The sequence below is a fragment of the Dermacentor andersoni genome, chromosome 7 (genome assembly GCF_023375885.2).
Source record: "Dermacentor andersoni chromosome 7, qqDerAnde1_hic_scaffold, whole genome shotgun sequence".
Lineage (NCBI taxonomy): Eukaryota > Metazoa > Arthropoda > Arachnida > Ixodida > Ixodidae > Dermacentor > Dermacentor andersoni.
In genome coordinates this window covers 90,608,860-90,633,038 of record NC_092820.1, presented here as the reverse complement: position 1 = coordinate 90,633,038, position 24,179 = coordinate 90,608,860, and the positions used below count along the sequence as shown (strand labels likewise).

The following is a 24,179-nucleotide window of genomic DNA, read 5'->3' as shown; positions in this document are numbered from 1 at the left end:
GTGGAAAACAGACTGCTTCTACTAAGGCAATGTCACCTAGTCTGGAAATTGACAAAGAACACTTAATAGAGGACATTGCACAGCTCATGCCGAAGAAGGCGTGTTAGACCGAGGAGGCCTAGGCGACGTTATTGACGACAAACTTTGTAAGTGACGCTGCTAACGGAATGAAAAAGCGATGTTTAAGTGTTGCTCAAACGTTTACCATGAATCACTACTAGAGACCATGAACACGTAAAACGGTTGCGCTGCGTGATCAGATGATGTGCAACAGCAGAAAGTGCCGCCATCACCACGGGCTTGCGAAAACTACGCTCTTATTCCGCACGTGAGGTCATGCGGCTGACGTACTCAATATCATCGGTGCAACGATTACACCGTAGCCTTCCTCGAGAGATGTTTAGAAGGCCTTCGCTGGTAGCCTACTGATAAAAGTTCTAATGAGCAAGGGATTTAACGTAAAATTTTAATGGATACCACGTAGGACTTGAAGGAAGTGAAAAAGCCGACCCTCTTGCACGCCGCGCGCCGACATGTGTCCCAAAAGTAAGAGAGTCAAAGACTTTTCTGAACCCAGAGAACACAATCCGCATTCGCTTTCGGGTGATCCAATAGACTCTACAACCAGCCTGTGTGGCCTATGGACTTACTCTGGAAGAAGCAACGCTGTTGTACCGCATCCGAACAGGCTCTCAGCATACACCCCTGCTTGGTTATCCAAGACTGGACGATGCCCATACCCATTCTGTACCTTCCTTGGTGATATCACCGACATGGAACATTGCATTTCGATATGCTCGCACTTCGATACAGAGAGGAAAGCCATGGTCGACAGCCTGAAAAAAAAATTGCCTTTCGCGCATGACTTTTGAAAACGTCGTTTTTCCCGGAGGGCCTGCGGCAATCAGGAAGAGGGTGCAACGACTGCTGATGGCCTTCATTCGAGACACGGGGCTGTTCGAAACCTGGTGACACACACTGTGACGCGTGGCTCAGGTGGAACAAATGCCAGCTAAGTATGCCAGGCTAGTCCCGACTGCTGCAACGTCATCACCACCATCAGATGGTAGCGTAAAAAGGTGGTGATACAAGCAGATGAAGCATACCCAGATGCGGCGTCCGACTGATGGAGATGAAACATCCAAGGCCGCTTTTCCTAGCGATGCGTTAGCATACAATCATCTTTTTTGCACGTATATGCGCTTTTCGTCACTGGTCAGAACGAAGTTCATCCCCCATTGTTAACAAGAACAACCAGCTGTGAATGGTTGAAGATAAGAAAGGCGTCGACTCAGGTAAAAGACATTGCTACAAGATCACGACCCAGAACACACGCGGTTCTAACCGGTTCTCTGACTGGCAGAGATAGGGAATATGATTTGAAGCCATAAAAAATTTAGAAAAAATACTTTCTGACCTCCGAAAATTTAGAAACGGTGAGAAAATATGTTAGGTTTTCCTAGCAAGCGCAAATGAAAATAAAAGTAGGTTAGCGTGCGGGGAAAGACATGAATTTAAACGTTTTGCAAACATATAACCATTTTTATTGAATACCTAGTTTCCCTAGGAGGTTCATGGTAGATTCAGGGGTTCTTCTCTACAACCAAAGAAAGCTGCGCACTTTTGTACTATTGGGGATGGGAGGATCGTTTACTGTCCTGAAATTGTAAAACGTTAGTTTTTGAAATTGTTGATGAGGCGTGGTTTGCCACGAGCAAAATACATAATCACCAATGACAAAACATGGACAAACAAGTGGCTGCCTATTGTATTCTTTAAAAGCTTCCTTTCTCCATTTTGATAGAAAGCAAAACTTAATGCATAAATTAACACAACGCCATTGTTTTTTTTTTCGTAATGTATTTTCAGAACCTCCGTACCGTTAACTAAAAGCGACGCCATGAATTGCCATTTTTTTCTACTTGGGCCGTTTTGATTCATTACCTGTTTTCATAAATACCTAGATTCAGCCTTTGGTTCATTGTCAAAGGAGTTTAGTCCGCCATTAAAAAATCGTTAATTATTGCTGTATGAAAGTCTGTCAATATCTGAGATTTTTTGCCAAGCCAGTGAGGAGAACGTTGGCAGCATCGCCACGTGGGTGTAGTTTTTGCGTCGTTTCTGCTTCACTCAAGCATCATCACGCTAAAGAGAGGCTGAAATATTATCTAAGAAACTAAAATAATTTGTCACAAACGTGACATTAAAATGTTTGCTCTTGATGAACGTCAGTTCAGTGGTGCAGCTAGAGAGAGCGACAATTTAAAGGTTGAGGGCCCAAACCTTTCCGTCAAGAGAAAGAATCAATGGAAAGAAGGGAATTCTGTGAGGGATTATCGCAGTGATGTGCTCAGTAAAATTGCGTGCCACAGAGGCGACTTGGTGTGCACACTGGGCATGTTTCATTCGGATTTGAATCTTGTATCTTGTCATTACAAATACTCTGTTTAAATTTTCGCCAACATAAAGACTACAGCTTATATTATCAACATAAACATTCGCTGCACAACATTTACATCTTTCAGGAAAGCATCCTCGACAAATATTGATTATCCATCGTGGTGGCTTAGCGATTATGGTGTTGCGCTGCTAAGCACGATGCCACGGGATGGAATCCCGGTCGCGGTGGCCTAACTTTGATGGGGGTAAAATGCAAACACGCCCGTGTCCCGCGCATTGGGGACACGTGAAAGATCCCTTGCTGCCCCCCCCCCCCCCCCCCTCCCTATAGCGTTCCTCATACCCAAAGCGTGGTATTGGCACGTAAAATCCAAGTATTCATTCACATATAAGGATTCCTTCGCCTTATGAAACGTCAACTCCATTTCAACGAAATGAGTCAACCAAATGTGTTTGCAGCGAAGCTGTTTATGCGCACCATGTGCTGTCGTTGTCGGACTTCGCTAAAAACGGCCACCTTACCTAGCGGAGAGGAAAAGAAGAGCTCAACAGGGGTAAAGTGGTTGTAGTGCCCCCTCCCTCTATTTGAGAATTCTATCTTACACATGATTCTTGTGCGGTTGTCCCACGGTGCATTTTAGGCGAATGGGCCAGACCGGCACCGAATTTATTGACGATTGAGTACGCCCAGCCGTGAAAGAAAAAAAAAGAATTTTATGGATGTGGTTTCCATTGAAAAGCGTCCAGCGATTCAAAGGTTATACTAAGACTGCGGGGCTGCCGGCAGCAAGAAGTGCCGGCCTTATCGTCAATCGTCAAACCAAGCCCACCAGTCGTCAAAACGATCGCAGCGATCGCATTGATTGCAGCGCCCGCATCTTCTGTGGTAGGCCTTGCGCCCAATATACGGAGCTCTGGATTAGTGGTTCGCACATTCCGTCCCAGCTACAGCTGTTGGAAGACCAGGAGTAGTGCGTACTCCTGAGGAAGAAGGTGGCTACTGCGAGCTTCAGCGATACTTGATTTCTAAATGGGCTGGTCGTCGTAGGGTCGATCCCGAATTGCCCGACAGAGAGGCTGAGTTTAGACAGCAGCGCTCGTAAAGCATGCTCACCACGCGAAGCGCTCAAACGCGAAAATGATATTAAAAAATGGCGAAACAAAAGATTTACAATAGGGACTGCTCACGAAGTTTAACTTGCATGGTGTAACACTCAGTGTAAATCTTCGCGGACTTGAAGGAGTAGTGATTTTTTTCTTTTTAGAATAGGACAGTAAGCAACGCGAAGCTGCTCTTTTATAAATAGCAGCTGCTGAAAAAAAATGTTTCCAAAGGTACAATGGCGTGGGAGGTGTGTTTCGTGCGACCATGGTGAAAACTGAGATGGAACTTCTACACTATCGTGTCATTGTTTTGATGCCAAGATACGCACGCTCAAAAGTGCTTCGCAAAACTGAAAACCTTTCGGGTCACGTGCGTGCACATGGTGCCAGGTTCAAGGAGTACTCAGCTGACGACACGAATTTTCTGTATTCCAATTTAGCGGTTTTTATGTAGCTGCCTACTGCACAGCTACGGTACGACGCATCAGTTGGTCAACATCACTACAAATAATTGTGCATTTTTACGGCCGAGGAAGAATGTGGACGAAATACAGCACGATTATGGATATGAAAAGTGAGACTGTTTTTCTCACCGAAAGTGGAAGTTGCGTACATGAAGCGTTAATAACGACTAAATCGCATGCAAATCAAACCGTGACTTTGTCGAAAGCTGCCATAATTCCCAATCGAACAGATTTCGCGAGTGTCTGGTGGGGGTACTCAGGAAAAGCCACACGAACTGCGGTCTTGTGTAGTGCAGAATTGAATTGAGATCAGGCAGTGGCTCACCGGGCTGATGCACCCCTTATCCCTGAAATGTTTCTGTTAAAAACTGCCTCTTGCAGCCGCCTCCCAAATATTTACCGAGCACGACACTCCCATGTCATCTCATGCGATAGGTGAAACGGCTAAATTTTAACTCCCAATTCGCCCAGGAAGACGTCGTCCTTGACGAAAGGAACGTGCCCAGGAACACGTCTTTGGCAAAAGGAAGCAAAAGGTGGAATTCAATTCCAGTTTTTTTTAGAACGATATGTCCTGGTGCGAGTGTGCTGTAAAAATTAAGATTTCTTTGGGGCAATGATATGACCCCCTTCCTATAGCGCCTTCGGGCAATGCGGCCTAAGCTCTGAATGAAGAAAAAGAAAAAAATGCCGGGTAACAGACGATGCTGGTGTTTGAGGGAGCTTTGTGCGCTGTGGCATACTGTCGCTGATTTCTCAGTTTCGCGTCTAATAATGAACTGAAGTGCTGTGCGGTCTATTCTGACGCGATACTACAATTGTCATGGGGCTGCACTATAGCTGTACGTGCACATAAATGTTGGTTGATGATGTAAAGCTTTGAAGAATGACAATGTGGCCTGGGTGTCAAGCTGGCTCCAGAATGAATCGCATATTATTGATTGCCGCAGTGCGTGGAATTATCAGTTTTGACTGATTCGCAAGTTCTGAATTCATTTGTGTACGTGTGTGTGCTTGCGTTTGTGTGCATGTTTATTGTAAATGATGCTCACTCAAGGTTGCTCACAGTATTTCTATGCGAAAAGAAAAAAGAACAGATCAGTATGGACTAATGTTTAGAGCAACCTACTATTGTGTTTGGAGATCGCGGCTTGACCCCATCACTCAACGTTTTCTTAGGTTCGAAGAGAGCAAACACTTCAAAATACCTACGTACATCCGTACGTACCTACCCACGTGCCTACCTCCCTACCCACACACCCACGTAGCTAACTGCCTACGTACCTGCCTGCCTACCTACTTACCTACTTACCTATCTCACTAGCTTCTGCAAAGTGCCTGGTATTAGGCAAACACTCCTTCGCAATTAAAATTGTACAGCAAGTACAACATGTAAAACTGGTATTACTTAGCTGCACGTTTACTTATCGATATTTGAGCGTCCAGTAACCCCAATTACATATAACCAGCTTGATTCTGACAGCAGTCAAATGTAGAAATTTTAAGCCACCTCTTTTAAATATAGGTCTTAATTAACTCAGCAGAATAAAAGTACTCACTGCTTATACTCGACATACTATGCGTGTTGCCTTTAAGGTCATTAAAAAGTCCCTGTAAGCAAAGAAGAAAGACGTGGAAAGAAACACATAGTCAGCATGGCATAGGATGAGTCTACGGCATCGTGTCTCAGAAACATTTATTTATGTTCACTCTCCCTGTAGGTTTCCAACGCTGTCCCTGTTTGGAGTATTATAAAAAAGACAATATGAGATCTATAATGTAAACGATATATATATATATATCTATATATATATATATATATATATATATATATATATATACAGGGTGTCCCAGCTAACTTGGACCAACCAAGATTTTAAAAATACCCATGAGCTCTAGCGAAATCATAGCAGCCGTAGTCGTATGTACTTATGGCCACTATTTTCTTCGTCCCGAAGTATTGCCTAATGAATAACTTTTAATTCGTCAACCTTGTAATTATTGCTTGAATCTCCAACATAGCAATCACAAAGTTGTAGGGCACCTTACATCAGCCCCGAATCAAGAATTCATATATATATATATATATATATATATATATATATATATATATATATATATATATATATATATATATATATATGTATATATATATATATATTGAAATGGGGTTTATTGCAGCTCGTTCGAGGGATCGCAAGTAGCTCTAGATCACGAGTCCTAGCGCTTCGCATCAACAACCCGCGCTCGTGTCTCGCGCCGCAGCGGTGGCAGTCCGCACAGTGCCACATGCATGTTACCCACTACAATTGCCCCCGCGGTGAAGAGGAGCCATCCTGGCGACCTAAGGTGATGACACGATAAGCATGGTGTCGAGGGTAGTGGATGGTTCACGTCCATAAAGAAGGAAAAATGGGGAGAAGCCTGTGGTAGCCTGAACGGCGGTGTTATACGCGTACGTCACAAAAGGGAGGACATCGTCCCAATTGGAATGATCAGACGCAACATACATGGTGAGCATGTCACCAAGGGTGCGGTTGAACCGTTCCGTTAGACCGTTAGTCTGTGGGTGATACGCCGTAGTGGTGCGGTGAATAGTGCGGCAAGCGGCGAGTCGCTCATTAATAACTTCGGACAAGAAGACACGGCCTCGATCGCTGAGCAGCTCTCGCGGTGCGCCATGCCGTAAGATGAAATGCCGTAACATGAATGCGGCGACGTCGCGAGCAGCAGCCGAAGCAAGTGCAGCAGTTTCGGCATATCTTGTGAGGTGGTCTACTGCGACAATTATCCAACGATTTCCTTTAGCAGTGGATGGAAGAGGCCCATAAAGGTCAATGCCAATCCGATCAAAAGGACGTGCAGGACACGGTAAAGGTTGCAGAGGGCCTGTCGTATGAGGAGATGTCTTGCGTCGCTGACAGGCTACACATGACCGAATGTATTTGCGGACATAAGAATACATGCCGCGCCAGTAGTAGCGCTGGCGGAGCCGCTCGTAGGTTTTCAGGACGCCAGCATGAGCTTGTTGTGGGTCGGCGTGGAAATACGTGCATATGTCGGAGCGCAAATGGCGAGGGATGACTAGCAGCCATTTGCGACCGTCCGGCTGATAGTTTCGGCGGTACAAGATGGCGTCCCGTAGCACGAAATGGGTGGCTTGGCGACGAAGGGCTCGAGGGCATGTAGCCGTCGAAGAACTGTGAAGAATGTCAACGAGAGACACAATCCAGGGATCTTTCCTCTGTTCAGACGGCATGTCAGTAACAGCAAGCGTGGCAACCGGGCACTCTATGGATGAAGGTGGCCTTTCGTCTGATCGCATGGCCGCACGAGAGAGCGCATCTGGATCAGAATGTTGGCGCCCGGATCGATAAATGACGCGAATGTCAAATTCTTAGATCCGAAGAGCCCAACGTCCAAGACGCCAGGACGGGTCTTTCAGTGACGCAAGCCAGCAGAGCGCGTGGTGGTCTGTCACAACGTCGAACGGACGGCCATACAAGTAAGGGCGAAACTTGTTTAAGGCCCAAAATATAGCTAAACATTCTTTTTCCGTGACAGAATAATTGGATTCTGCCTTCGTGAGAGCACGACTCGCATATGCAACCACATATTCTGGAAAGCCAGGCTTCCGTTGTGCAAGGACGGCCCCAAGACCAACGCCGCTGGCGTCGGTATGAACTTCAGTCGGTGCACTCGGGCCGTAGCGGCGTAGAACAGGCGGTGAGGTAAGCCGACGACGCAAAGTGGTGAAGGCTTGGTCACATGCCAGAGTCCAGTCGCGAAGGTCACCAGAGCCAGCCAGGAGCTTCGTCAGGGGAGCGATGATGCAGGAAAAATTGCGCACAAAGCGGCGAATATAAGAGCAAAGACCGACGAAACTGCTGAGCTCTTTCACTGTAGTCGGCCGCGGAAATTCTGCGACAGCACGAAGTTTGTCAGGGTCGGGAAGGACGCCGTCTTTGGACACGACATGACCAAGTATGGTCAGCTGGCGGACTCCGAAGCGGCACTTTTTCAAGTTAAGTTGAAGGCCAGCGGTGGTAAGGCAAGTAAGGACTTCGCGTAGACGAGAGAGGTGAGTGGTGAAATCAGGGCAGAAAATTACCACGTCGTCTAAATAACACAAGCACGTCTTCCATTTGAGGCCTCGTAGAAGATTGTCCATCATCCTTTTGAATGTCGCGGGTGCATTGCCGAGGGCGAATGGCATTACTGTACATTCATACAGGCCATCAGGCGTAATAAAAGCTGTCTTCGAGCGGTCGGATTCATCCACTGGCACTTGCCAATAGCCCGATCGCAAGTCTAAAGAAGAAAAGAATTCGGCACCATGAAGACAATCCAGGGTGTCATCTATGCGCGGTAGAGGATAGACATCTTTTCGTGTAATCTTGTTGAGGCGACGATAGTCCACACAGAAACGAATCGAGCCATCTTTTTTCTTAATGGTACTACAGGAGATGACCAAGGGCTGCAGGATGGCTTGATAACACCACGTTCAAGCATGTCTTTGCCTTGCTCGGTGGATGACACGCGGTACGGACGCTGGCGTAATGGTGCGTGGCGTCCCGTATCAATGTGGTGAGAGACGGTACTTGTGCGGCCTAATGATAATTGGTTGCAGTCAAAAGAGGCGTGAAAATCATTTAAAAGAGTAATAAGCCGCTCACGTTGTGTCGGCTCGAAGTCATCGGCAATAGAGCGACAAAAAACATCCGGTGGTACTCGGTTAGATGGCACATGGGGTGCCAGTGCTGTTACGTTGGCAGTATCCACGTCGTCGGGAACAGGGAAATGCACAATAACGTCAGCGTCCACAGTCTGGATGGTACCAATAGTCTCGCCACAGTGCAAAGCCAAAGTGTACGAATTTGGGTTAGAAATCAGTATTTCTGCAGCCCCATGGTCAACCGTGAGGAGGGCGAAAGGCAACAATATAGGCTGGCGGCGAATGAAGACGGCAGCGGGTGAAAACATGACCGTCGCTTCGGCAAGCGATGCGCATGAAAGAGGGACATATACCGCGCTGTGAGGGGGAAGGTCAGTATCTGAAGCTACACAGATCCTGGTAACATCATTAACCTAAAAGTCGTGAGATGGCAAATCGCACAGAACTGAGAACTGAACCTCAGCACGTGCACAGTCAATGACGGCGTGATGGCGCGACAGTAAATCCCAACCGAGAATCACATCGTGGGAGCAACAAGTTAGCACAAAGAAATCAATCGAATACAAAATGTCTCAAATCAACACACGGGCAGTGCACATAGCGACTGGCTGAACTTGTTGTGCACTGGCTGTTCTAAGCAATAATACCGAAGGCATCATGGCCACTTTCCGTAATTCACGGCAAAGTTTCTCACTAATCACAGATACAGCAGCACCTGTATCGACGGGCGCAAGACATTTGATGCCATCAACAGACACTTCAATAATGTTAGCGGGGGGAAAACGAGGACTTTGATGTTCCGACGATGACGCAGTTCGTGCCTCAGGAACTGTGGAAATCAGTTTTCCGCCTCAGTAGTACTGGCACTGGGCCTACGACGCATGGGTGAGAGTGAGCGCCGACGAGGGGAAGGCGAGCGACGAGTATTGTAGAGCTGTGACTGCGGTGCTGATAGGTCATCAGCAGCGAAGACTTCCGGTGGTGTTCGCTGAGGCATACGTTATGGCTGGAAGCCGGAGCTGGGTGGTCGCGCGGTGCCCACGAAGGCCGGCAAGCGCCGGCGGCAGAAGCGCGCTACCTGTCCCGGTGTACCGCAGGCATAGCATATTGGGCGGTTGTCAGGAGTGCGCCAAGGATTTGTGCCTTGCTGCTGTGCGCTGAAAAAGGGGGAGTGACCTGCTGGCGAGGCGAGGGCGGATGAGAGAACACCGGCTGGAGAGGCGCTGAAGGTGGAGGTGAGAATCCCGGCAGAGGAGGCGCCCGTGCAGCGGCTTCAGCATACGTCAGAGGCGCGGCCACGGGAGCCGGCTGACACGGAGGTGGAAGAGCTTCGGTCACTTGCGCTTGAATTACCTGTCGGATCGCTGGAGCCAAATATTGAGAAGGCTTCTCCGTGGTCGGCAAAATCGAGAGCTGTCGCGCTACCTCCTCGCGCACAAATTTTTTTATTTGCGTCAGCAAAGTTGTGTGCTTGTTACCAATAACCAATGCTGCTAACGAATCTTCCGTAGGCGGTGGGCGCCGAGCTAAGATGCGTTGTTTCCGTAGCTCGTCAAAACTTTGGCACAAGTTGATAACTTCGGCCACGTTACGCGGATCCTTCGCTAGCAACATTTGAAATGCGTCCTCATCAATGCCTTTCATAATGTGTTTTATCTTGTCCTGTTCCGCCATTGACGGATTCACTCGCTTACACAGGTCAATGACATCTTCGATGTAACTTGTGAACGTTTCACCGTGATGTTGCGCGCGCCCCCGTAAGCGTTGTTCTGCGCGAAGCTTGCCCACAGCGGGGCGCCCGAACACTTCTGTGAAACTTGTCTTGAATCTGCTCCACGTTCTGAAATCGTGTTCCTGGTTTCGGAACCAGAGGTTCGCGACGCGGGTAAGTAAAACAGCACATTGTGCAACTTCGTGACGTCGTCCCACTTGTTATGCTGGCTCACCCTTTCGTAAGATGACAACCAATCCTCCACGTCATGATCATCGGTGCCGCTAAAGATGGCAGGATCACGCTGGCGCAACACACCAGAAACCATGGCCGCCGGAGGCTGTGCTGCATCTTCCTGGGTGGTTTCGTCAGGCATGGTCGCAGCAGTCGGCAGCGTCCGGCTTTGGAATTCCTGTTTCCGAGGTTACGCAGCAGCTCCACGATATGAAATGGGCTTTATTGCAGCTCGTTTGAGGGATCGCAAGCAGCTCGCATCAGCTGCCCGAGTTCGGGTCTCACGCCGCAACACTGGCAGTCCGCACAGCACCACATGCATATTACACACTACAATATATATGGAGTTTAGATCATAGATCTCATATTGTCCTTTTAATAATGCTCCAAACAGGGACATGGTTAGAAACCTACATTGCATACATTGCAAGACCGCTGTTAAGCCTCAACGGTTTATTTCGCAGCTCGCGCGCTGAAGACGATGACGCTGGCCATGATAATGAATATATACAGATGAATATGATGAAGGGGTAATATAAAGCTCACACAATTACCCCCGCGCGTGGAAGCGGCCAACGTGGCCGCTGGTTATGGCGGGAAACACCGTATGAAAAGATTTAGACGCGAAACATGCACAATCTCTGTGGCACGGCAGTGGCCGTCCAAAGGTGGAACAACTGGAGTGACACGTTAGCTAACTGGCGAAGTCTGGTCCCAAACAATGTAGGGCTCAATAAAACGGGACTGAAATTTCTCGCACAATCCAGGAGCGCGAACTGGGGTCCACAGTAACACTTCGTCTCCAGGGTGGAACGAAACGACACGGTGAGATGCATCATTTTGCGGTCTTCTTGACTGGCGTTGGTGTTGAGGCGGACACGTTGGCAACACCGGGCAATGCGCGAAACGAACTGCTCACGCACTGATGTGGACGCAGGCACGGGGACACCGAAGAAAGAAACGCCGAGGACAGTGATCGGTTGGCGACCATACACAAGGAAAATGGCGAGTATACCGTAGTGCGTTGGACGGCTGTGTTCTATGCGAAATTGACGAATTGCAGAATGAAATCCCAATTGGTGTGGTCAGGGTTGAGGTACATTGATATCAAGTCGGACAGCGTGCGATGAAGGCGCTCTGTGAGACAATTAGTTTGGGGGTGGTAGCTGGAAGTCGTTTTATGGATGGTATTGGACGCACTGAGAACATCGTCGAGAAGTTTAGAGAGAAAGGTCCTGCCGCGGTCACTCAAAAGGACACGTGGGGCTCCGTGCCGTAAAAAATAGGTTCCAAGAAAAAGGCTGCAACCTACTCTGCTGATCCTAAAGACAGTGCGGTTGTTTCGGCGTACCGTGTCAAGTGGTCTACAGCTGTGACGATCCATCGTTTACCGCCAGTGGTTAAGGGTAGCGGTACATATTGGACGATACCAACGACTGCGAAAGGAGCTTCAGGACACAGGACAGGTTGAAGCAGTCCAGCCGGAGATGAGGTCAATCGGTTGCGGTGTTGGCAGAGCGAACAGGAAGCCACGTATTTCGCTACTCTGGTTGCAAGTCCAGGCCAAGAGAAGCGGCTGCGAATTATCTCGTAGGTTTTATGGAAACCAAAGTGACCGACAGTGGGTTCGTCGCGAAAGGTCTCCAATATCTGGGCCAGAAGTGATCGGGGAACGACAGGAACCCAACGGTGTCCTTCGGGATGAAACACGTACCGGTATAATATCGAATTTTCGATCTTGAAGTTCAACTGCCGACGGAGCCGAGCTCTGGGTGTGCCATATGATCTGCGAATACGTTCCATAAGGGAGCGACAGTAGGAGTGATTACGTCGGCTAGAGGCAAACGTATGAGAATGGCAGGATGGGAGCCGGTCGAGAGCTGCGAGCGAAGAAAATGCAGACGACGCGCCCTGCGGTTTCCTCACGGAAGGCGGCAAGCAAGCCGCGTTTGAAGACGGTGGTAGGGGACAACGAGAGAGAGCATCGGCATCCCGGTGTTTCATTCCGGACTAGTAGGTGACGTCGAAGTCGTATTCTTGTAAATGAACTATCCAACGGCCGAGACGTCCCGTTAAATTCTTTAGCGTCGCCAACCAGCACAAGGCGTGGTGATCAGTAACGACCATAATGTCGCGGCAGTGCAGATAAGGCCGAAATTTCAGGACGGACCAAACAACGGCGAGACACTCTTGCTCGGCAATCGTATAATTTTTCTGTGCAGCTGTTAGCGTGCGACTTGCGCATGCAACCACACGTTCTTCATAATTTTGCTGACGGTGCAGAAGAACAGCACTGATACCGTGTGCGCTGGCGTCAGTATGTAGAAGAGTGGGTGCGACGGTTGTCGAAATGACAAAGTACAGGTTCGGAGGTGAGGGCACGCTTGAGGGCGTTACAAGCTCTTTGACATTCGTCCGACCATACGTAGGGAGCTCAAGGAGGAAGGAGTTGATGGAGCGGCGCCGCAATGGTGGAAAAGTTACGTATGGAGCGCCGGAAATATGAAGCTAGGACAAGGAAGATACGCAAGTCTTTGGAGCGTTGAGGCCTGGGGAAGCGCAGGACAGCGGTAATCTTGTCGGGGTCGGGTCGAAGGCCCTTCTTGCTGAGAAGGTGTCCGAGCACTTTAATAGTTTTGCTAGCGAAGTGGCCCTTTTTTGTATTCAGCTAAAGGCCAGCAGCTGAGAGGCATGTCAGGACTTCGTCGGGGCACTACAAGTGCTGATGGAAGGTCGACGAAAATATGATGATGTCATCAAGGTAGCATAGGCAAGCCTGCCACTATAGCTCCCGTAGTACGGTGTAAATCATCCGCTCAATTGTGGCGGGGGAACCGGCCGTGGTTGCTCAGTGGCTATGGTGTTGGGCTACTGAGCACAATGTCGCGGGATAGAATCCCGGCCACGGCGGCCGCATTTCGATGGAGGCGAAAGGCAATAACACCCGTGTTTTTAGATTTAGGCGCACGTTAAAGAACCCCAGGTGGTCAAAATTTCCGCAGTCCTCCACTACGGCATGCCTCATAATCAGAAAGTGGTTTTAGCAAGTAAAACCACATAATATTTTTAAATGTGGTGGCGGGAGCATTGCACAGGACGAGAGGCATTACGTTAAATTCGTTAAGTTCATCGGATGTGGCTAAGGCGGTTTTCTCCTTGTCTGCTTCGTGCATGGGGATCTGCCAGTATATGGAGCGTAGATCAAGGCTTGAGAAATACTCCGCACCTTGTAATAAATCAAACGCATCATCGATTTGGCGCAGTGGATAGACATCCTTGCGGGTTATTTTGTTCAAGGCACGGTAGTCTACGCAAAATCGTACTGAGCCGTCTTTCTTACGCATCAAAACGACAGGTGACGGACAAGGGCTTGAGGATGGGAGGATTATGCTACCTTTCAGCATTTTGCGGTCTTGGGTATCGATGATCTGGCGTTCAGCGGAAAAAACCTATTATGGCCGCCGGCGCACGATGGAAGTTCCATGTGTGTGTACGCGATGAGCCATCGCAGAAGTCTGTCCCAGAAAAGGAGAGTGGACGTCGAAAGAGTCTTTATGCTTGGGTAACAACGGCAGTAACTCCCCCGTCTGCTACGGCGTTAGATCGAAGCTGATGGTGCTAGCGAGAAGAAAAGCAGGAACTATATATATATATATATATATATATATATATATATATATATATATATATATATATATATATATCTCTATATATATATATATATATATATATATATATATATATATATATATAGCTGTGGGTGGTTGTGAAACAGTAGTAGAGTCGAGGTAAGCACAGAGACAGGCTGAGTGTCCAAGACGCACATGAGAACGGCGCCGTTAGAAAGCAGGACTGGCTCAGTGGATGTGTTGAGTACAGCCACAGTGGCAGTGTCGATGGTGAAGCGAAGAAGGTTGGGTGCCAGAGCAATCTCTTTGAATAAGCAACGGGCTGACGGTCAAAATAAAACGTCACCATTGGTAATGTCAGAGTTAACTACAAAGCGTTGTTCGCGGCCAGGTGGCACCATACAATCGTCAGCAGTTCGTAAGCGAAGGCGCGGTCCGTGCCCGTTGTTGAAATTGTCGGTCTCTGTCAAGTTAACGAGGCGCTCACGGAACGAGATGAAAGCAGACGCCGACGAGAGAACGTCCCACCCTAGTATAAGCATGGGAGCACAGGAAGTCAACCCAGCGAACTGGATATGGTGGCGTATCCCGTCGATCGAAACTCTAATGGTGCATTGCACCGATGGTCGAATCACAACATTATTTGCACCACGAGGAAGAACTGCACTGTAAGGTGTATTAACTTTGCGTGGACGAGAGCACAAGCCAGCGTGAATAATAGAAATAGCTGCTCCCGTATCAATCCATGCCAGGACTGGTACACCTTCTACACACACGAATAAAGTATTGGCCGGGCACGCTTGGGGAATTGTAGTCTGTGCGAGCCATGCGGCTTTCGCCCCAAAACCTGCACCATCTAGTTTTCCGATCGGTAGTCAGGAGTGCGGGTGACCGGTTGCAGGGGTGATGTCGAGGGTCGGAGAGGGGGGGGGGGGGGCGAGCGGCGGCGCCCTGGACGGTAGTAGCGAGACGCTACGGGAGGTGGAGGAAGTGAGCGTGGGGAGAGCCGGCCCTGGTAAGTACTCGGAGGAAGCAATGGGTCTCTCTCATAAATATCGTAGCCACGGCGTTCGTCCTGTTGTCGTCTTCGGCAAGAATGCAATATATGCCCGCGAATACCGCAATAATAACAAATGGGGCGGGGCGTAGGCCGGGTAGTCTAAAATGCTGTGGCAGACAGACGGGGTCTCCAGAAGGCTGGGGGCAGTAGCAGGAGAAGGAGGCGCTGTCCGAACAAACGCTGGTTGCATACCCACAACCTGAGCAAACGAGGTGGATCGCGAAGGAGGGCCACAGCTCGCAGCGCAGGTCATGGAAGACAGCTCCTCTTTGATGATGTCCCGAATGCCAGGAACGGAAGGCGTAGGCTGGGGAACGGGAGGACTGAGCAGGCCGCACGCTTGGAGCTCTTCGCGTATGAAAGTCCGAATCAGCATACGCAGGTCCGTATCCGACAAAGGAGGTGCGTCACCGGCGACAGGTTGTAAACAAATGGTCTGCAGTGCGTCCACGTGTTGACAAGTCGCGATCACATCGTTAGCGATATTTGGATTCTTGATCGCCAGTGTGTTGAACGCGACGTGGGCAATGCCTTTAGTATATGATGAACACGATCAAATTCCGTCATGGTGGCGTTAACATGGCGACAAAGGGCCAGGACGTCCTCGATATAAGAGGTGTATGTTTCCGCGGGAAGTTGAATGCATCCATCAAACTCTTTCTTGGCGACCTGAGAGCGAACGTTGGGAGCGCCAAAAATCTGCCGAAGCTGGTGTTTGAATGCCGCCCAGTCAGGCAAGGTGCTCTCGTGGTTGAGAAACCAACTCCTGGCAACGTCACTGAGGTAGAATACGACCGTTCTGAAGCTTGTGCATATCATCCCACCGGTTAGACTCACTCACGCGGTCATAATTGTCCAGCCATTCGTCAATGTCGTCACTACGAAGACCAGCGAACATGGTGGGATCGCGCTGCCGCGCGCTGACGGTCCATGAAGGAACGGCCGGTGGGGCAGAGAGGGTGACGCAGGAGGCTCCTGAAGGATATTGTCACGTGGTGGTGACGTTAAGAACACAGTGGCAATACTGCGAAAGGCAAAACTAGATTTTATTGGGCGAACCTGTGCCCACAAATCAGGCTACACTTATAGCACAACGAAAGCGGCGAACACAGTCGGCGATCGTCGAAAATCTGATCAGCGGATCAAGAGCGTCGGCTTTTATAGAGCAATCGTCGAATGTTCCAGAGTAATCGTTCGGACCCGCGTGCCTTCCACAAAGTTCTACACCATTCGCGTAAGGCGATGAAATCAGATAACATAAAGTTCGGCGAGAACAGAGAGCGTATAGAAGCATCGATAACTTTCCAGAAACTTCGGATACATGCAGGTGCGTCCCGCGCTGTGCGATAACATTTGTTAGGCGGCGAAACGTGGTCGCCCGATAAATATAAGTACACGTGTCAATACCCCCCTCTTAAAAAGCATCGACCCGATGCTGCAAACAAACGAAATAAAGAAAAGCACTCGTAGCAAAGAAAACAACAAAATAAGGAAGTTCGTCAGCGTCCGTAAAAGGGCTTAGGGCGCACCACGTGGACCACTTCAGATCGTGCACGGCGCCGCTGTGAATGCGAAATTCCGTCTGGCACGACCTCATAGTCCAGTGCGCCAATGCGTCGAATGACCTTGTAGGGTACGAAATAGCGGCGCAATAGTTTCTCACTCAGACCTCGTCGGCGTATCGGTGTCCAAACCCAAACACGGTCACCGGGCTGGTACTGGACGAAGCGTCGTCGGAGGTTGTAGTGTCGGCTGTCGGTCCTCTTTTGGTTCTTGATCCGTAGGCGGGCGAGCTGTCGGGCTTCTTCGGCGCGCTGCAGATAGCTAGCGACGTCAACATTCTCTTCGTCAGTGACGTGGGGCAGCATGGCGTCGAGCGTCGTTGTCGGGTTCCTGCCGTAAACCAGCTTAAACGGCGTGATCTGTGTTGTTTCTTGCACTGCCATGTTGTAAGCGAAGGTTACATACGGCAGGACCGCGTCCCACGTCTTTTGCTCGACGTCGACGTACATTGCTAGCATGTCGGCGAGGGTCTTGTTCAGGCGCTCCGTGAGACCATTCGTCTGCGGATGGTAGGCTGTAGTAATCCTGCTGGCCTTGTCGGTGGTGTCTTGCGTCGTTGACAGTCTCGGCATGTCTTGACGTAACGGGCGACGTCGGCGGTCAGACGCGGCCAGTAATACCTTTCCTGTATTCTCGACAGCATCCGGGAGAACCCCAGGTGCCCAGCGGTTGGATCGTCGTGTAGGGCGTGCAGTATTTCTGGACGCATCGCTGAGAGTACAACAAGAAGGTAGCTGGCACGGACTGGTGAGAAGTTCTTCTTCACGAGCAGGTTGTTTTGTAGCGTGAACGAAGACAACCCGCGCTTAAATGCCCTAGGGACAACGTCGGTGTTCCCTTCCAAATACTCGACGAGGCCTTTTAGCTCCGGGTCTGCTCGTTGCTGTTTAGTGAAGTCTTCCGCGCTTATTATCCCAAGGAAGGCGTCGTCGTCCTCGTCGTCTTGCGGCGGGGGATCGATGGGGGCGCGTGATAAGCAGTCGGAGTGTTTTCTTCCGGACTTGTATATTACCGTGACGTCATATTCTTGTAGTCTGAGGCTCCACCGCGCCAGCCATCCTGAAGGGTCCTTTAAGTTAGCTAGCCAACACAACGCGTGGTGGTCGCTGACGACTTTGAATGGCCTGCCATAGAGGTAAGGGCGGAATTTAGCTGTAGCCCAAATGATGGCGAGGCATTCCTTTTCAGTCGTAGAATAATTGCTTTCCGCTTTTGACAGCGACCGGCTAGCATACGATATCACCCGTTCAAGTCCTTCTTTCCTCTGAACTAGGACGGCACCAAGGCCTAGGCTACTGGCGTCAGTGTGGATTTCGGTATCGGCGTCCTCGTCGAAGTGTGCAAGTACCGGCGACGACTGCATGCGTCGTTTGAGTTCTTGAAATGCCTTGGCCTGCGGCGTTTCCCACTTGAACTCGACATCACTTTTTGTTAGATGTGTTAGCGGCTCCGCGATGCGTGAAAAGTCCTTGACAAAGCGCCTATAGTAGGCACACATGCCAAGGAATCTGCCCACTGCCTTCTTGTCGGTTGGCTGCGGGAACTTTGCGATGGCAGCTGTCTTCTGTGGGTCGGGGCGTGCTCCTGATTTGCTGATGACGTGGCCTAGAAGCAAAAGCTCATCGTAAGCGAATCGGCACTTTTCCGGCTTCAGAGTGAGCCCTGATGACTTGATGGCCTCTAGTACTGTCGCAAGCCGCCTCAGGTGATCGTCGAAATTTCCGGCGAAGACGACGACGTCATCCAAGTAAACGAGACAGGTCTGCCACTTCAATCCTGCTAAAACCGTGTCCATCACGCGCTGGAACGTTGCAGGCGCCGAGCACAGTCCGAATGGCATAACCTTGAACTCGTAGAGGCCGTCTGGTGTGATGAAGGCCGTCTTTTCGCGATCTCTTTCGTCGTCTTCTATTTGCCAATAGCCAGACTTGAGGTCCATTGACGAAAAGTATTTAGCGTTGCAGAGCCGATCCAGTGCGTCGTCTATCCGTGGGAGGGGGTATACGTCCTTCTTCGTGATCTTGTTCAGACGACGATAATCGACGCAGAAGCGTAGGGTTCCGTCCTTTTTCTTTACCAGGACTACAGGAGATGCCCACGGGCTTTTGGACGGCTGGATGATGTCGTCGCGCAGCATTTCGTCGACTTGGTGCCTTATAGCTTCGCGTTCTCGCGTCGAAACTCGGTATGGGCTCTGGCGGAGAGGTCGAGCGCCCTCTTCGGTTATTATGCGATGCTTTGCGACTGGGGTTCGTCGAATCCTTGATGACGTCGAAAAGCACTCTTTGTATCGTCGAAGTAGACTTCTGAGCTGTTGCTGCTTAATCGCGGAGAGACTTGGATTTATGTCGAAGTCTGGCTCGGGAACTAAGGTCGTCGGGGCAGAAGCGGCGGAATCCGAGGGGACAAACGCATTACTTGTTTCCAGAATTTCCTCGATGTATGCGATCGTTGTGCCCTTGTTGACGTGCTTGAACTCTTGGCTGAAGTTTGTCAGCAACACTTTCGTGTTTCCTACGTGCAGTCGAGCGATCCCTCTTGCGACGCAAATTTCACGGTCTAGCAGTAGACGTTGGTCACCTTCGATGACGCCTTCTACGTCAGCGGGTGTTTCGGTGCCAACCGAAATAACAATGCTGGAGCGAGGCGGGATGCTCACTTGATGTTCGAGCACACTCAAGGCGTGGTGACTACGAGGGCTCTCCGGCGGTATCGCATGATCTTCCGACAGCGTTATTGACTTCGACTTCAGGTCGATGACTGCGCCGTGTTGGTTGAGGAAGTCCATGCCGAGAATGACGTCTCGTGAACACTGTTGGAGGATAACGAAGGTGACAGGGTAAGTCCGGTCGTGAATGGTAATTCTTGCCGTGAAGATTCCGGTCGGCGTAATCAGGTGTCCTCCAGCGGTCCGAATTTGAGGGCCTTCCCATGCAGTCTTAACCTTCTTCAACTGGACGGCGATGTGTCCACTCATGACTGAGTAATCGGCGCCTGTGTCGACTAAGGCGGTGACTGCGTGGCCGTCTAGAAGCACGTCGAGGTCGGTGGTTCTTTGTCTTGCGTTGCAGTTGGGTCTTGGCGTCGGATCACGGCTGCGTCGTGTTGAACTGAAGCTGTTACGTCGCGTCGTTAAGTCGTCTTTCGTCGGTGTAGCCTTGGCTTCCTGACTTCCTCGGGACAGCGGCGTGTCGTTATTATGTCGTCGAGATGGTTTCTTCGGCGTCTTCGTCGGTGGCGGAGGATCTTCGTCAGTTCGACGAACAGCAACCGCACCTCAATCGGTTGCTGCCTTTAGTTTTCCGGATATGGGCTCGCTGACCGGCCCCGGGCTGGGCCACTGTAAGGTCGGCGCTGCGGCGACAGGTAGCGGCCTGGTGATGGCGAACGCGACGGTCGTCGAGAGCTCCACTGAGTAGCGGCGAGATAGTCGGCGATATCCCGGGGGCGTTCACCTTGCTGCGGGCGCCGAGCGTTCACGGCGAAACCTCGCAGTCCCATCTCCCGGTATGGACATCGTCGGTAGACGTGACCTGCTTCTCCGCAGTGGTAGCAGAGCGGGCGGTGGTCAGGAGCGCGCCTAATGTCCGTCTTCCTCGCGTAGGTGCGCTGGACGACGGGTGATCGTGCTGGCTGTGGCGGCGGCGGACGACGGAACTGCGGCGTGACAGGGCCCTGGCGCGGTCGCGGAGGGGGACCTTGACGGCGCGCGACGGCGGCGTAGGTCATCGCTTGCGGCTCAGGCTGCGGCGATTCAGGGGCTACTCCAAGTTGTTGTTGGAGCTCCTCACGCACGGCGTCGGCAATCGAAGCCACTTGAGGCTGTGATGATGGGAACAGCTTTTGTAGCTCCTCCCGCACGACAGCTCGGATAGTCTCGCGTAGGTCGTCGGTGGCCAGTGATTGAACCCCGGCGTAGTTTGTATAGTTCGCACGGCGATCAAATTGCCGGTTCCGGATCTCGAGTGTCTTCTCAATGTTTGTCGCCTCACGAAGAAACACTTCGACGGTCTTCGGTGGGCTTCTTACCATCCCGGCGAAACGTTCCTCCTTTACACCACGCATCAGTAAGCGGACTTTCTTCTCCTCGGCCATATCCGGGTCGGCGTGGCGGAACAAACGGCTCATTTCTTCTGTAAAGATGGAGACGTTCTCGTTTCGCAGCTGCACTCGGGCGTCCAGCATAGCTTCAGCCCTTTCCTTGCGCACGACGCTTGTAAAGGTGCGTAGGAAGCCGGTACGGAACAGGTCCCACCTTGTCAAGGTCGAATCCCTGTTCTCAAACCAAGTTCTGGCGGTGTTTTCTAAGGCGAAGTAGACATGCCGCAGCTTCTCGTCGGAGTCCCAGTTGTTGAATGTTGCGATTCGTTCGTAGGTCTCCAGCCATGATTCCGGGTCTTCAGTCGCTGCTCCATGGAAGGTTGGTGGGTCCCGAGGTTGTTGTAGGATAACGGGGGACGCTGGGGCAGCCATTGGGGTTTTCTTGACCACGATCTTCTTTGTCGTCTCAGGTAGAAGTCCGTGCTCTGGGGGCAGTCCTTGCAGTCTGCGGCTAGCACGCTGGTCTTGGGCGATGTTGGTTCTGTCCTCGGGCTTCGGGCTTGAATCGCGGCTTTGCGGGGGCGTTCGGTACCTGAACGCACAAGCACCTCCACCAGATGTCACGTGGTGGTGACGTTAAGAACACAGTGGCAATACTGCGAAAGGCAAAGCTAGATTTTATTGGGCGAACCTGTGCCCACAAAACAGGCTACACTTATAGCACAACGAAAGCGGCGAACACAGTCGGCGATCGTCGAAAATCTCATCAGCGGGTCAAGAGCGTCGGCTTTTATAGAGCAGTCGTCGAATGTTCCAGAGTTATCGTTCGGACCCGCGTGCCTTCCACAAAGTTCCATTCGCGTCAGGCGATGAAATCAGATAACATAAAGTTCGGCGACAACAGAGAGCGGATAGAAGCATCGATAACTTTCCAGAAACTTCGGATACATGCAGGTGCTTCCAGGGCTGCGCGATCACATTTGTTAGGCGGCGAAACGTGGTCGCCCGATAAATATAAGTACACGTGTCGATATTCTTGGGCCATCCTGGCAGAAAAGCGAAGGAAGCGGCGACCTGAACGAAGCTCCAGGGAAGCTCGAAGGCGTAGAGGACCAAGGGAACGAAAGCATCCTCAATCACCTGCGAGACAGCTTGTAAGCTGCAACTGTTCATTTCGCAGGTCGCGCGCTGAAGACGATGACGCTGGCCATGATGAGGAATATGTACAGATAAAAAAGATGAAAGGTTCATATAATGCTCAGAATATATATATATATATATATATATATATATATATATATATATATATATATTTAATGAAGAAGAGTACGCCGTGCGTTCAATAAGCAGAGTATATTTGACTGACGTTTCGGCTGGTAGACCAGCCTTTGTCACGGCGAGACTTCAGCTGAATTCGACGAAATGGCGCTTCGGCCACTGGCAGTGCACAGTGCTCGGTCCCCTCATCGACTTGTTCGGTGTTTGTTCCGATCCGGAGAAAGTTCGCGCACTCAAGTATTTTACTTTGCCCACCAGCGTAACCAAAGTTCGAAGCTTTGTAGGCCTCTGGTCCTGCTTCCACAGATTCGTGAGAGCTTTTGCTGACCTCGCACGCCCTCTAACGGAACTTCTTCAGAAAGGCGCGACTTTTGCCTGGGGTCTCGACCAAGCCATTGCATTGGCTGAGCTCACGACGTGACTCACGTCGCCACCGATTCTCGGCCAGTTCGACGTGTCCGCCACAATTGAAGTTCGCATTGACGCCAGCGGCCACGGTATCGGCACTGCTCTGGCACAACAACATCATGATTGCCACCGTGTCATTGCGCATGCTAGCCGTCTTCTGTCACCAGCCGAACAAAATATCTGAATTACCGAACGTGAGTGCCTCGCCCTCATTTGGGCATTAGGTAAATTTCGCGCCCAGTTCTATGGACGGCCTTTCAGAATTATCACCGATCACAACGCACAATGCTGGCTTTCGTCTCTAAAAGATCCAGCAGGACGTCTCGGTCACCGGGCTTGACGGTTTTAGGAGTCTCTTACACTGTGATCTCTCAGACAGGCCGAATCTATGAGGAAGCTGGCTCCTTGTCACGTATGCAGTAGAACGTCCACAGTAGCGTGAGACAAGCGAGTCAACTTGCGTGCACGCACTTACCGCGTTTGGTGACATCGGCAATGAGCAACGACCCGACCCTTACCTGAGAGACATCATTCTCAGCCTGACGGACTGCTCACTTACGCCTCTTCGCTTATGTTTGTGCTTCAAGATGGCATATTGTACGATTACAACATCCTCCCTGATGGCCCTGAACTGCTGCTGGTCAGTCCCCAACATATGCGTGAGACTGCACTGGCACGGTTGAATGATGTCCCGACCGCTGGTGATCTGGGAGTCTCAAAACATATGACAGTGTTTGGCGTCGTTTTTGTTGGCCCAGTATTTATTGTCCTATTTGCGTGCCGTTGCCTCCCAAAAATCATGTCAGCACCGCGAGAAATCAGCAGCCCTACCAGCTGGCCGTCTTCAGCCCATTGAAATATCATCTGCGTCATTCTTTCAGATCGGTCTTCATATCCTTAGCCCTTTTCCTCTATCGCTTAGTGGGAACAAGCGGATAGCAGTTGCTACGGACAATACAACCAGGTATGCGATACGCGGGCTCTCCCTACCGGTTGGACAACCGACGTCGCTGTCTTCTTTTTCGACGCTGTGGTACTTCACCACGGCGCTCCCCGACAACACCTTACCGACCGGGACCGCTACTTTCTCTTACTGGTTCTCCAAGACATCTTGCACACCTTCGCTACGAAGTACAAATTTGCAAATGGCGTGTAATCCTCAGACAACGACCTCACAGAGCGGCTCAATAGACCTTCACAGAAATGCTCCGTATGTGCGTCCCTACCAACCACCGTGACTGGGATACCACTCTGCCTTTCGTCACGTTCGCCTACAATACGCTCCGCCATTATTCTTCTGATTCTTGTCCATTTTTTTTTCTGTTCTGTCGACGAGACCCTATACTAACGTTTCACACTATTATCCCAGCCGTTCTATATACAACGCCAGCATTTGCTCGAGATGCCATATCTAAAGCTACCGAGGCACGCGAGGTCGCACGCCTGCGTCTGAACACTTCCCAAGAAAACCAACGACGCAAATAATGAGCTCGTCACCGCAATGCCCCCATTAACTTTGGTGACATCGTGCTTCTTGGGAAACCAGCACGGCGAGTTGGACTTTGTGGGAAGCTCATTTCGTCCTACTTAGGCGGATACCGTGTCTTTCGTC

The 24,179-nt window shown here is 50.4% G+C and overlaps 1 protein-coding gene across 2 annotated transcripts in view; it reads right to left on the bottom strand.

Annotated features, from left to right (window-relative positions):
* LOC129385710 (uncharacterized) overlaps positions 1–24,179 on the bottom strand; it is a 95,765-nt gene that overhangs the window by 32,915 nt on the left and 38,671 nt on the right. For both annotated transcript variants that reach the window (XM_055072698.2, XM_055072699.2), the window contains one exon: positions 5,528–5,579. In XM_055072698.2, the coding sequence (XP_054928673.1) occupies positions 5,528–5,579 (52 nt within the window). The remainder of the gene's footprint in view (positions 1–5,527; positions 5,580–24,179) is intronic.